Below are 12,196 nucleotides of genomic sequence, written 5' to 3' on the forward strand. Positions count from 1 at the left end.
TTCCCTTACACCCTCACTCAGCGACCCCTTTGGCTGAGTCCGCCTGACTCTGGCCCCGTAGCATCTAGGCTATATAAACTCCATGCCCCCTGCTCGTTGCTCTCTGGTTGTTCTGGATGAGGCCCTAGCGTCCTAACCCCCCTCGTCCTGGGGCAACCCACCTTTGCCTGCCTTCAGGGGACCCTACATCCTTCTTGCCGTTACTTACGGACGCTCCAGATTAAAGCCAGGGTGTCGATAGCCCCTCCCCTGTACTCTGCCTTTCAGCCACTGTTTCATCCCTGAGCCCTCACAGCCCATCTCCAGGCACTGTGGCTGGCAGTGTCCCCAATCCTCCCCCTCCCCCAGTGTGGACACTTGGTGAGGTGACGGGTCTCCTCACAGCCCTGTCTCTGCCTTCCAAGAGAATCAGCCCTCCTGTTTCACAGAGATGACAGCGGGGCTCTCAGAATTTCCTTCCTTTCCTGAGGGATTGGAGCCGCCCCTGGCGCGCCGTCAGGAGCACTGGGACTGGGTAAGGCGGGCGTGGTCCTTGGCGTCCACATTCCGGACGAATGACTTTGTACCTGCCACTCTCGGGCTTTCAGTCTTCTCATGGTGCCTACCTGGGGATGCTGAGGGGGGGTGGACGGCAGCTGAGGGGGGATGGACGGCAGCTGAGGGGGAGGGGTGGACGGCAGCGGTCATGTTCCCCAGATTCTTCTGCTTTCCATCTCCCCCTTCTAATTAAGCTTTGTACTTTTTTCTCCTCAGAATTCAGTTCCCAGGCTGCTTGCTTCTGCCCTTACGTCTTTGTGAGGAGAGAGTGCTAAGCCTTTGCTGACCTTTGGTTTCACTGATCTGTAGTCATCTTGTGTGTCCCTGGAGTCTCACTTTATATTTTGTTTCTGCTAAAAAGAAAGAAAATAATCTTCCTGCATTCATGCCTTTCCTTCTTGATCGCTCTTTTTCTCTCCCCTCATATCGAGCATCTGTTACAAATTGTGCTGTTCTGTTTTCTCTGGACTCTCCGAACATTGCAAGCATCTGCATCTCCTCTCCTTAAATAGATCTGACCTCCCTGCTGGGAGCGCTATTTGGAGACCTAGAAAGTAGAGAGTGGGAACTTTGGCTCTGGGGCGGGACTTCCCAAGGTCACACCCTAATCCAGCACATACCAACTGCCTCTCTCCCACACCTCAGATCTTTCCATCAAAAGATGATAAAAGTAACCCATAGCTGTGAGTTTAGATGAGGGACTTACTGATTCACTACATGTGAAACTCTTAGAATAGCCTAGAACACTTGTAGGTCAGTAAACAGTGGCTATCATCATGGCCACTTGCAATATCCCTTCTACAGTGGCTCACGCACAATACGATACTAAGTATTGTTTAACAGACAAATGTCGCCCTTCCCTTAATCCTTTTTAGTAATCTACCCTTAGGTTTTCTAACATGGATATCATCACAAAATTGTCATACCTTTTAATTTTAAAACAAAAAAAGATATGCCATAGATTTGGATAGCTTTTATTATTATCTGTTAAAAAAATATAAGTTTTTTGAGGGAAACTTTCTTTTCTCGGTACTCAATTTGAAAAGGAACTTATTATAAGGTTATGAGGCAGGAGACTAGTAAAATGGAGACAGCGTCTTCTAAAACCTACTTGTGGCTCCTGGGGGAAAACATTCCATTAATACAGGCACTGCATCAAATTACGTCAGCAGTCCACAGGGGTAAAGTCAGTTGGGAGGCAGAGAGCCAGAGATGTTATGTTCCCTCCCTACAGAGATGCCCCTGGGAAGCAGAACAACCCTGGGGTGAGCTAGGGGTGTGCGTAACCTGGAGACTGGACTTCATCTGCAATTGCTTCTTATGTCACAGGTATAGCTTTGTCTTCGGGGACCTGCCTTGTCACGAATTTACAGCAGTTGCACTCAGCAAGCAGGCCATTAAACTGTCTGCAGGGTGTGGAAAATACATCTGCCCTTTAGGTGGCTACAGGTCAGAGAATATGTTAGCAATATATTAACAATGCTTGCATCTGTCTGAATTGTTTTTAGTTCTGAATAATAGATCATGCAAAAGAATTAGTGGAAAAACAGAATCATGTGTTTAATTAAAAACTTCCCAGAGTGACTTCCCAGGGAAATGTCTGGGAGTCCCCATACCCGTTGGTGATCGGGTTAGTTCAGTCATCTGAGAGGAGAAGCCTCTTAGGTTGGCCCCGGTGTCTGCGGGGGCTGTCTTAATTATTAGTTGACACCGGAGGCCCAGCCCACTGCGGGCAGCACCGTCTCTCCCAGAGCTGGAGCTAGCAGCAGCCTTCCTCCCTGGTTTCCGCCTCAGGCTCCTGCCTTAAATTGCTGCCCTGGCTTCTCCCCCAGCCGTAGGCTGAGACTTGGCAGTGGTTGATAAAATAAGCCCCTCGTTACCCTAAGTTGCTTCAGGTTTGTGACAGCAGCAGAAAGCAAGCCAGAGCTGTGGGTTTTCCAACTGTGCAGCTCTTGGCCCTCTCAGCGTGGGTGCTCAGACATACTCGACTCCAGACGGAGGAGAGATTTAGGCAGATACTTCTCACTCCTTTGTGAGATAGGGTCTCTCTGTGTAGCCCTGGCTGTCCTGGAACTAACTCTGTAGATCAGGCTGGCCTCGAACTCAGAGAGATCTGCCTGCCTCTGCCTCCCTCTGCCTCCCGAGTGCTGGGATCAAAGGTGTGCGCCACCACACCCAGCTCGGATACATTTGGGGATGATGCAAGTCCAGCAAAACAGGAAGAGAGCCATTCAGACCTGAGCACCTAAGGAATTGTCCCACTGCGGCCACATGTAAACAGTGGGTAAAATGTGTAATTTTTTAAAAATTTAAATTCATATTTGAGCAAAAAAAAAAAAAAAAGTTCTTGGGTGTCAAAAATACGTGAAAGGTGTTGGAAGGGATGCCCAGGTACCGTTGACACTGGGCTTTAACATGCCTGGGACATGGAAGGGGGGCGGCAGGAGGGCGGAGCTGGCCCCTGCAGGGGGAGAGGCCAGAGCTTCCTCCTCAGCCACAGCTTGGTTTTCTCCGTGAGAAACCCTGGACTGAGGAAATCCTTCCAAAGCTAGTCCAGGGTCCCAGAAGTCCTGTCAAAGGCAATTAGTGTTGATTGCACAACTCACCACAACCCCCCCCCCCCCACTCCTCAGCGGATGCTACGCACCACGGGAAAGCCCATTGGCAAAGCAGGGGCTGCGGGAGCAACCCCGTGTCGAGCGCTTACCCTGTAAGCTCTAGGACCTAAATTCCACCCCAGCACACACTAAACAAGCAAACCAAAACACCCGAGCGAAGCCCAGCGTCCTGGAGGGAACTTTCAAGCAAGCGCGTGGAAGAGAGCTAAAAAGCGCATGGAAGAGAGGGGTGAAACAAATTTCTAGGGAAATAAAGTGAAATGAAAAGAAAACTCTGAGCTAGATATAGCCCAAAGAAAGCCACTGGATTGGACGCTAGCTCTGCACCAGATGGAGAGGGGGGCGTATAATGTGGAAAGGAGGCCGGCAGGGAGGAAGGACAAATGGGCTCGGGCTGATGTCCAGCTGGGATCCCCGTGAAGACCTCCACATTGGAAAGTCTTTGTCTTTTTTTTTTTTTTTTTTTTTCCCATCAGTTTAATACTGGATGAGATAAAACTTGGGAGATTTCTCTAGAATTTTCTGTTTTAATTTTGGCTAGTAGCATCCACATTAATATGGATATAGTAGTGTATTGTTCTGAGGCTTCCTGTCAGACAAACAGAGCCCACAGTGGCGAGCACTCTGGCCCACCAGGCGGGAAGGGCAATGTTCGGCTCTCTTCCACTAGTCACTGCTGACCGGACAGAGTGGGGGCAGCCCTTCTGTAGCCTTGTCTCAGTGAGACCTGCCTCTTCAGTATTAAAGTGGGAAATCAGAAGCCTTAGTGGACCAACAGCGACTGAGAAGGATTTATTTTGGGTCCATGCCGTTGGGGAAGGTGAGGCACAGTAGGGTCTCAGCTGTGGAGGGAGAATTTGCTGGGGGTGGGTCAGGGTGCAGAGATGAGACAGGAAATGAGATGACTATAAAATCCCATGGCACACCGCAGCCACCCACGTCCTCCACTGAGGCATTACACCCCCAGGTCCCAACAGTGGCACCAGGTGGGAACTAAGTGTTCACGCATGTGAGCTGGTGGGAGATGCTTCACATTCAAACCACATCAGATAACAGGCAGAGGTACAGTCCTACATTAACGGGGCCACAGGTGGCTAGGGAGGCCGAGAATGGTCGTATGTGAGCTGTGGTCATGACGTGAAGTATGTGACAGGTCAAATGTGGCCACGGGGTCCCATACTCCTGGGGTGTGATGAGTCTCAAACGCACAGAGCACAAACAGTCCTCTTGGGACTGTTTGTCTTCCCCGCAGTGCCAGGGTATAACGCAATTCCCAGATCCTTGAGGGGTCTCCATTCCAGCTGCCCCTGAGTTCCCATCCTTTCCTCCACTGGGAACAGGCTTCTCGGGAAGGTGAGGTGCCCTGAGGTTTATCTGGGTTACCTTGGTAACTCAGGATCCTTTACTGTTTAGCATGACTGTGGTGCTGGAGTGGAGGAGGCTGCTGGTTATGATTGTGTCACCTTAGTACAGGAAGTCTGCTTTGCATGGACGCTTGATGCTCTGTGCCAGCTCCATGGGTGCACAGAGCAAAAGGGTCAGCCAGGTGCAGCGCGGACACAACAGACCACAGTGAGCCAGCCCCCCTGGCCACTTTCTGCAGGAAACAGCCGGATGGAAGCTGCCCTAGCCCTTGCTCCCTGCCTACGCTGATGAATGCTTGCACCTCTTTGCTTGGCCAAGGAGGGAGAGGTGTGAAGCATCCTTTGCCTTGTCTCAGCATCCAGGACCCCAAACACTTCAGGCTCAGGTGTTCACCTCTCTGCGGTCTGAAAATGCCTCCCGTATTCTGTGACACGCAGAAAGGGGGACTGTGGGTAGCGTGACAGAGATACGGACGCAGCTATGTCCATTAAGAACAGAGTCTAGGAGATTGTGTGGCTTACTGGTTGAGGATGGGCTTTACCGAATGAGAGGGCCGATCTCAGTTCATAGCCTCGTCTTGCCATTGACGATGAGCCGATGGAAAACATACCTCATCTATCTGTAGTTTAGTTTCCCCTTCTGTAAACTATAGTTCAAAACATACTTCTCTCCAGCACTCTCCAGTCAGCATTGGGGCAGAGTGGCCATGCTTTTCTGCTTCTGGGCAAAGCATTATATTCTATTTGGCCATTGAGCCACAAACCAACATATGGAGTCCAGCAGCGTCCACTCGGTGTCTGCTGTGGAGCCCTGTGACTGTGGCAGCTGGGCGGCCAGCTTGCAGTTCCGAGTGAGTCAGAGCAGTCCTGGTTTCTTCCCAGGGCCAGGGTGCGTGTGTCCTTTACTCTCTTTGTTCTTCACCCTCCTCTGCCGCTCCTGTCCCTCTTTGGCCATCATTGTCATCGCCTAAGGACCCCGCTACTCTGGCCACGTCCTCGGCCTGCAGTCCATCCCTGGGGGCAGCCCTCATTGAAGACACTTTATAGCACACAGTGACCAGAGGCCATGTCCAGACCTCCCCCAGAGCCAAAGACCCTCCCCCAGCGTCAGGGCATCTGACGCCCTCTTCTGGATTCGCAGTGCACCAGGCATGCACACGGTGCGCATAGATACATACAGACAAAAACCCACACACACAAAATAAAAATACATGAATATTAAAAAAATCATAATTTTGCTTAAAAGCCCCAAACTACCCACTCTAACAAACATTCAAGACACTTTAGAACGAAACATATATAATCAGCACTGGTTCCTTGATTCCCGGACAGTTGAAAGGTCCTTCTATTTCCGGTCCCTGTATCTCCCTTACCCACAAACCAAAACAAATCTCTCCTTGCTGACAGCCTAATATTGTAGCTAACTCCCTAAATCATCCTCAAACCTCTAGTACAACCAAGGCCAGAGGGTTTTGTTGCCTTCCCAATGGGATCAAGCTGTGTTGGCCTGACTCTGCTGAGGCCTTTCACAGGGTAGGCCTTCAGACGTGAGTGCACAGGACAGGTGATGCTGAGGGTCAAGTAGGCTGGAGACGTGCCCCTCCATCCATCTTCCCCTAGCCTAAGAAGCAATGCCTCTAGATGCTCCCCACAGGCCATCCCTGGTAGGAGGAAGATGAGGAGCTCATTCATTTTGCAAGGACTCTGTCTCCACTTTCTTACAGGTGAAATATATACCCCAGGAAACGATAGCTTCACTGCCCAATCAGGAGATCAAGACACAGCAGAGCCAGGATCTCTGGGGCTGGCTGCAGGGCCACATGCTTTAAGATGCTTTGCCGTGCTTATCCACTAGGGTGCTTTGTCTGCCCTGACGCTGGGGGAGGGCCTTTGCCTCTGGGGGAGGTCTGGACATGGCCTCTGGTCACTGTGTGCTATAAAGTGTCTTCAATGCAGCCCCCCACCCCCAGGGATGGACTGCAGGCCGAGGACGTGGCCAGAGTAGCGGGGTCCTTAGGCGATGACAATGATGGCCAAAGAGGGACAGGAGCGGCAGAGGAGGGTGAAGAACAAAGAGAGTAAAGGACACACGCACCCTGGCCCTGGGAAGAAACCAGGACTGCTCTGACTCACTCGGAACTGCAAGCTGGCCGCCCAGCTGCCACAGTCACAGGGCTCCACAGCAGACACCGAGTGGACGCTGCTGGACTCCATATGTTGGTTTGTGGCTCAATGGCCAAATAGAATATAATGCTTTGCCCAGAAGCAGAAAGCATGGCCACTCTGCCCCAATGCTGACTGGAGAGTGCTGGGGAGAAGTATGCGTGTGTGGGTGCTTGTGTGTGCACGTGTGTGTGCTTGTGTTTGCACGTGTGTGTGTGCTTGTGTTTGCACGTGTGTGTGCATGCGTGTGTGGGTTTGTGTGTGTGCGTGGGTGCAAGTGTGTGTGCATGGATGCGTGTGTGTGCATGGGTGCGTGTGTGTGGGTGCGTGTGTGCGTGCGTGGGTGCATGTGTGCATGCATGCGTGCATGCATGGGTGCGTGTGGGTGCGTGTGGGTGTGTGTGCGTGCGTGTGTGGGTTTGTGTGTGTGTGCGTGGGTGTGTGCGTGGGTGCATGTGTGCATGGATGTGTGTGTGCGCATGTGTGTGTGCATGGATGCGTGTGTGCGCATAGGTGTGTGCATGGGTGCGTGTGTGCGTGCGTGGGTGCATGTGTGCATGCATGCGTGCATGCATGGGTGCGTGTGGGTGTGTGTGGGTGTGTGTGCGTGTGTGCATGGGTGTATGTGTGGGTGCGTGTGCGTGCGTGTGTGTGCGTGTGTGCGTGGGTACATGTGTGGGTGCGTGTGGGTGCGTGTATGTGTACGCGTGTGTGTGTGCGCTCACGTGCACGTGTGTGTGTGTGTGTGTGTGTGTGTGTAAGAACCTTGTGGTGAGACTCAAGGGTTGGGCATGGTGGGGGTGGGATCCCCCTGGAGCTTTGGCATGTGGGTCAGGTACTGAGAGCAGGAACGCATCTCAGCCTTGCCTCTCTTTCAGATTGATGACCCCAGCAGCAACCTTGAGGAGGTAATTGAAGAGACTGACGCCCTTACCTCCGTGCACAATCTAGGAAGCAAGCAGGCCTTGAATGCAGACTACATTGATTCTAACTATGAAATTGGACAGCTGTACCCATTCCTCCTTAGTACTGACCCTCAGGCGCCCACATTTCCACTCACAAATTCAGTTCCAATGACCCAGTCTTTCCGGGAACGATGGCACATGAATCTCAACAGCCTCATGGAGCGAGCCTTGATCCCGCACTGTGGCGATGGCAAAGACCTATATATCATCACAGGCGCTGTTCCCTCAGACCACAGACTTAAGGACAAAGTGACTGTCCCAGAATTTGTGTGGCTGGCAGCCTGCTGTGACGTCCTTGGTGGAGGGTGGGCCATGGGCTTCACCAAGCATGCCCAGGACAGTGGCATCATAGAAGATGTCATGGTGAGGGACCTTGAGCAGCTGCTTCCTCATAAGCCTCAGCTGTTCCGGGACAACTGTGGAGAGACAGAGCAAGACACGGAGAAGATGAAGAAGATTCTGGAAGTGGTCAACCAAGTCCAAGAGGAGGAGCGGTCTCTGCTGTCTCAAGAGAGCATGAGTCCCCTTGCCAGTACCCAAAGCCAGAGGTCTGCCCCGCCGTCCCCAGAAGCACCAGAGGGAGGAGGCAGCTTTCTGGGGAAAGTCCTTGGTTTCCTTTTAACCCCATTTATCAAACTTTTCCAGTTAATTTATTACCTTGTGATAGCAGTCTTAAGGAGTATAGTCCATCTCCTTTGGTTTGTTGCCAAGCAGGTGATAAATGGCATCGAGTGTGGTCTATACCGTCTAGGAGCAGCCACTGTGTCATACTTCGTAGCCATTGGACAAGAGTTGGTGGGCATTCCCTGGAAAGTGCTCAAGGTCGTGGCCAAAGTTATCAGGGCCCTTCTCCGGATCCTCTGCTGCCTGCTGAAGACTATCTGTCGAGCTCTGAGCATCCCTCTCCGAGTCCTTGTGGATATTACCATGTTCCCTGTGTATACCGTGGGGGCCATTCCCATTGTGTGCAAGGACATCGCTGTGGGCCTGGGGGGCACTGTCTCCCTGCTCTTGGACACCGCTTTTGGCACCATGGGTGGCCTGTTTCAGGTTGTTTTTAGTGTCTTCAAGCGGATTGGCTACAAGGTTACTTTTGACAATTCTGGGGAGTTATAGGACTCAAAACCCTAGCGGTGTCCATTGGTGAATTTCATTACTTTTCCATAGAGAGTGAGCATATTCTGTTTTTATAGTGGGTATCTGTTCTTGGTCAGCTACTGTGTTATGTTTGTCTATGGGGTGGGTTGTCTTTTTCTGCAATGGAGTTCGGCACACTTTAGACTTGATCTAAGCAAAATGTTGAGGTGGGTCCCGTGTCCACCACGCACCTGTGATTGCGCACGCAAGCGTCCATGCACTGTGTCTGACTCAGAGTGAAACCCCGGGGCTCACCTAGGCTTGTTATGACAACTAAAGGGAGGAGGGAGAGGGTGACATTAAAGGTTATAAGGAATGGAGAATGGGTCTTGTGCCTCCCATTCCTCTTAGAGGATTCAGGCAGACGATCTGGACACTGTCGTCAGGTCTCTTAGCGTCTCTTACCATTTCTTTGTCTTCCTCTCCCATCCAACCGGCTGTGGTGTTGTGTGCTGGTGAGTGCTCTGGTGAAATCCCTGCCTCTGGAGGCAGCGTCTGCCTCAACTTTGACCTTTGCCTGGTCTCAATGGTTTGTTTGATTTTTATTTTCTCCCAAAGTTGAGTCCTGATGAGTCACAATGAGCATTTTATGCCAAATATGGTATACTAAAATTTGAATGCAACCCTGATTAGGGTAAGTCAGGCCCCCCTCTCCCCCCGGGTGTAGAGAGTGGAAAAGAGACAGTGTTAAGGAGCACTGTATGTTCCAGGGCGTTCTTAGGGAGGCTTGGACCAACTTACATTAAATATCTGGCTGACAACTTTAAACAAAGATTTGCATGTGAATCTAATATGAAACTTCATATTTTGCAACATCGACTGCATCAAGTGAGTACTCCAAACCACGAGGCACTCTGGCTTCTCTCCCGAATGAATGTTATAACTATCTAGGTAACAGACAGCGTGAAAAATATTCTAGCCATCTTGGGAAGAAATAGATGTATGTACATATTTAAGAATCATTATCTCTTAGGACGTTATTTTTATAGGATATTTGAGGCTAAAAAAAAAAGTGTAAGTCCTTCATTAATGCAAGTTACATTTGAGAGCTTAGTCCCAATTTTGATCAATCACTTGTCATTTTAAATCTCGCACTAAACATTGTAACAAAGGGAACCGACCATCCCCACAGTGGAAATGATTGTCTAGCACTTTTTCCTGAGTGTTCTGAAGAGTGGCTGTGAAGAAGAGGGCGTAGTGTGGACTTAACTTGGGTATGTACCAGTTCCTGGGAGTCAGCTGTAAAGACTAGGGGTCTACAAAGGATGGGGCACATCAGCTGTCCCAAGGGAGCTGGCACGTGAGAATCTGAGTGCAGCAGTAAAAGTTTGCAGAAGGCGATCTGAACTGCACCAGAGAGCGAGCAGCCTGCAAACTTCCATGTGGCCATGATCTGAGCCTGGAGCGCGGACCAGCCCTCGCTTGGTTCATCAAGACTCGTAGCAGGGTTTGCCAGGACTTTTTCTCTGTGTCAATGGGAGTGTGAGGGCTTCTGTTGGCACTGATGGGCCAGAAAAGGGACCCAGAAGTCACCACAGAAGCAGTCAGGCCAAGCCTTTGTGTGTGTAGGTCCCAGAGGCACAAGGAGGCTGTGAACTTGACCCTGCGGGACAAACTACGACACCCATCACACTGGGCGTGCCTCCCTGCGTGCGAGTACGCTTTTATCACTTATAAAAGACAGGTCCTGTGTCATCCACTGGGTTTGACTCGGTTGATGACATGCCAGCTCCCCATGTGAAACTGCATCTCTTGTGACCCTCTTTTCCTTTCGGTGAATATTTTATGCCGAGAGGCCCTAGCAGGGCGCCCATGGCACCGAACCCCTTTACGGGAACCACTTGGAAATCCTCCCTCCCTGTATTCAGATGTCTGGTTATTTATTTTGTGTGGCTTTTTGTTTTTAAATATGGGAAGGAATAATAAGACAAAAATATATCCCTTCAATGTAGAGTTTCTGGTTGAACCAGCTGCATTTGTCTTTGACGTCCTACCAGAGCTCTGGGCTGCTGGCCCCTTCCCAGCAGTTACTTGAGGCTCTGAGGGGAGGGAGTTTAGGAACCTGAGCCCTGTCTTCAGCTCGGAGACTTTGCTGTGGCGTCATCCCTTCCTCGGGCCCTTGGGGACATTGGCCAACTCTGTCATTCAAAAGCTGGTGTTCTAGTTGGTGACAGCCATGTCCTCTGGCTTTGTGCCTTTCCCGCACAATCGAAGGAGGGAATGGAGGGAACTGAAGCGGAGCATCCTTGGCTTCAGGCGTCCACCTGTGCAGCAAGCGTGTTGAGATGGAGCGTTCCACCTACAGGGAGTTTCCAGCGTGCTGGGGAAACGCTGGTGCAGTCTATGCTCGGATGTCTGGGTGTTTGCTTCCTGAGAACAGCCAGACACCCTGCAAGGCTAGGGAATGAAGGGCACTGTGACAGAGGGTTCGGCTGCTTCGAACTTTGTACAATGCTGTGTGCCTTGTAGATGCTCAATAAAGTCGCTGTTGACAACTCTGATCCTGTAAGGTTCATGGGGGGCATTTGAACCCCGGGAGTGAGGTTTGGGGCTCTTTGACGACTCTTTTCTTCATCTTCCTCTGTGAGGCTGGAGAATAGACCTAGATAATGCTGGGAGAGCCCGGCTACTGAGTTACACGCCACACTTGCTTCTCTGTGTTTCTGTGTGTATGAACACGTGTGCATGTGTGGAGAGCAGAGGTTGAGGCCAGGTGCCTTCCCCCTGGCTCTTACCTGGGTTTTTTGTTTGTTTGTTTGTTTGCTTGTTTGCTTGCTTGCTTGCTTTTTTTTATGAGTCAGGGTCTCTCACTGAGCCTGGAGCTTACCAGCCTTGGGGATCTGTTTGTCCCTGCCTCCCTATCTCTGATGTTACAGATGTGTGGAGCACTGGGGATCTGAACTCAAGTCCTCAGGCTTAGTTAGCAAGAACTATGCCACCTTCCCAGGCTCTTTATTTTCTTCTTGATTCCTATCAACTCACACAATTTTCAGTTTGCTTATGTCCACTAAAACCTGTGTGTGAGAAATTAGAAGTCTGGATGAGCGAAGCAGGTCTGAGGACTGCTGTCTACATCCTTCATTAGTGTGCACCAAAGGCCTGTTTGCTCCATAGATTCCAAATTATAGAAGATTATAGAAACGCTCCTGTTTGTTTATTCATCAGGAAGCTCACACGGTTCAGGAAAGGCAGCCTGTGGAGGGAGCGATGGTCCGCTGTGGCCTGTGGTGAGGCGCCCCTTTAGAGCGAAAGGTAGAACGTCATGTGTGTCATGGGTTGGGTGCCCTGCCTATTACACATCACATATCACGTGAGTCCTCAGAGTTCTCCAAGGTCATCATTTGCTGTCTGAAGGACAATGCAAACCACCTGTGCCGGCGTGGGGTTTTGATGTGAGATGCTCCTGGCTGGG

At 50.9% G+C, this 12,196-nt stretch overlaps 1 protein-coding gene across 1 annotated transcript in view; it reads left to right on the forward strand.

The window, feature by feature from the left end:
• Positions 1 to 11,293, forward strand: part of Endod1 (endonuclease domain containing 1) — a 28,168-nt gene extending 16,875 nt beyond the window's left edge. The window contains exon 2 of the mRNA XM_051198955.1: positions 7,561 to 11,293. Within this exon, the coding sequence (XP_051054912.1) occupies positions 7,561 to 8,763 (1,203 nt within the window). The 3' untranslated portion in view covers positions 8,764 to 11,293. The remainder of the gene's footprint in view (positions 1 to 7,560) is intronic.
• The last annotated feature ends 903 nt before the right edge of the window (positions 11,294 to 12,196 follow it).

This window comes from Phodopus roborovskii, unplaced genomic scaffold (assembly GCF_943737965.1).
Source record: "Phodopus roborovskii unplaced genomic scaffold, PHOROB, whole genome shotgun sequence".
Classification (NCBI taxonomy): Eukaryota; Metazoa; Chordata; class Mammalia; order Rodentia; family Cricetidae; genus Phodopus; species Phodopus roborovskii.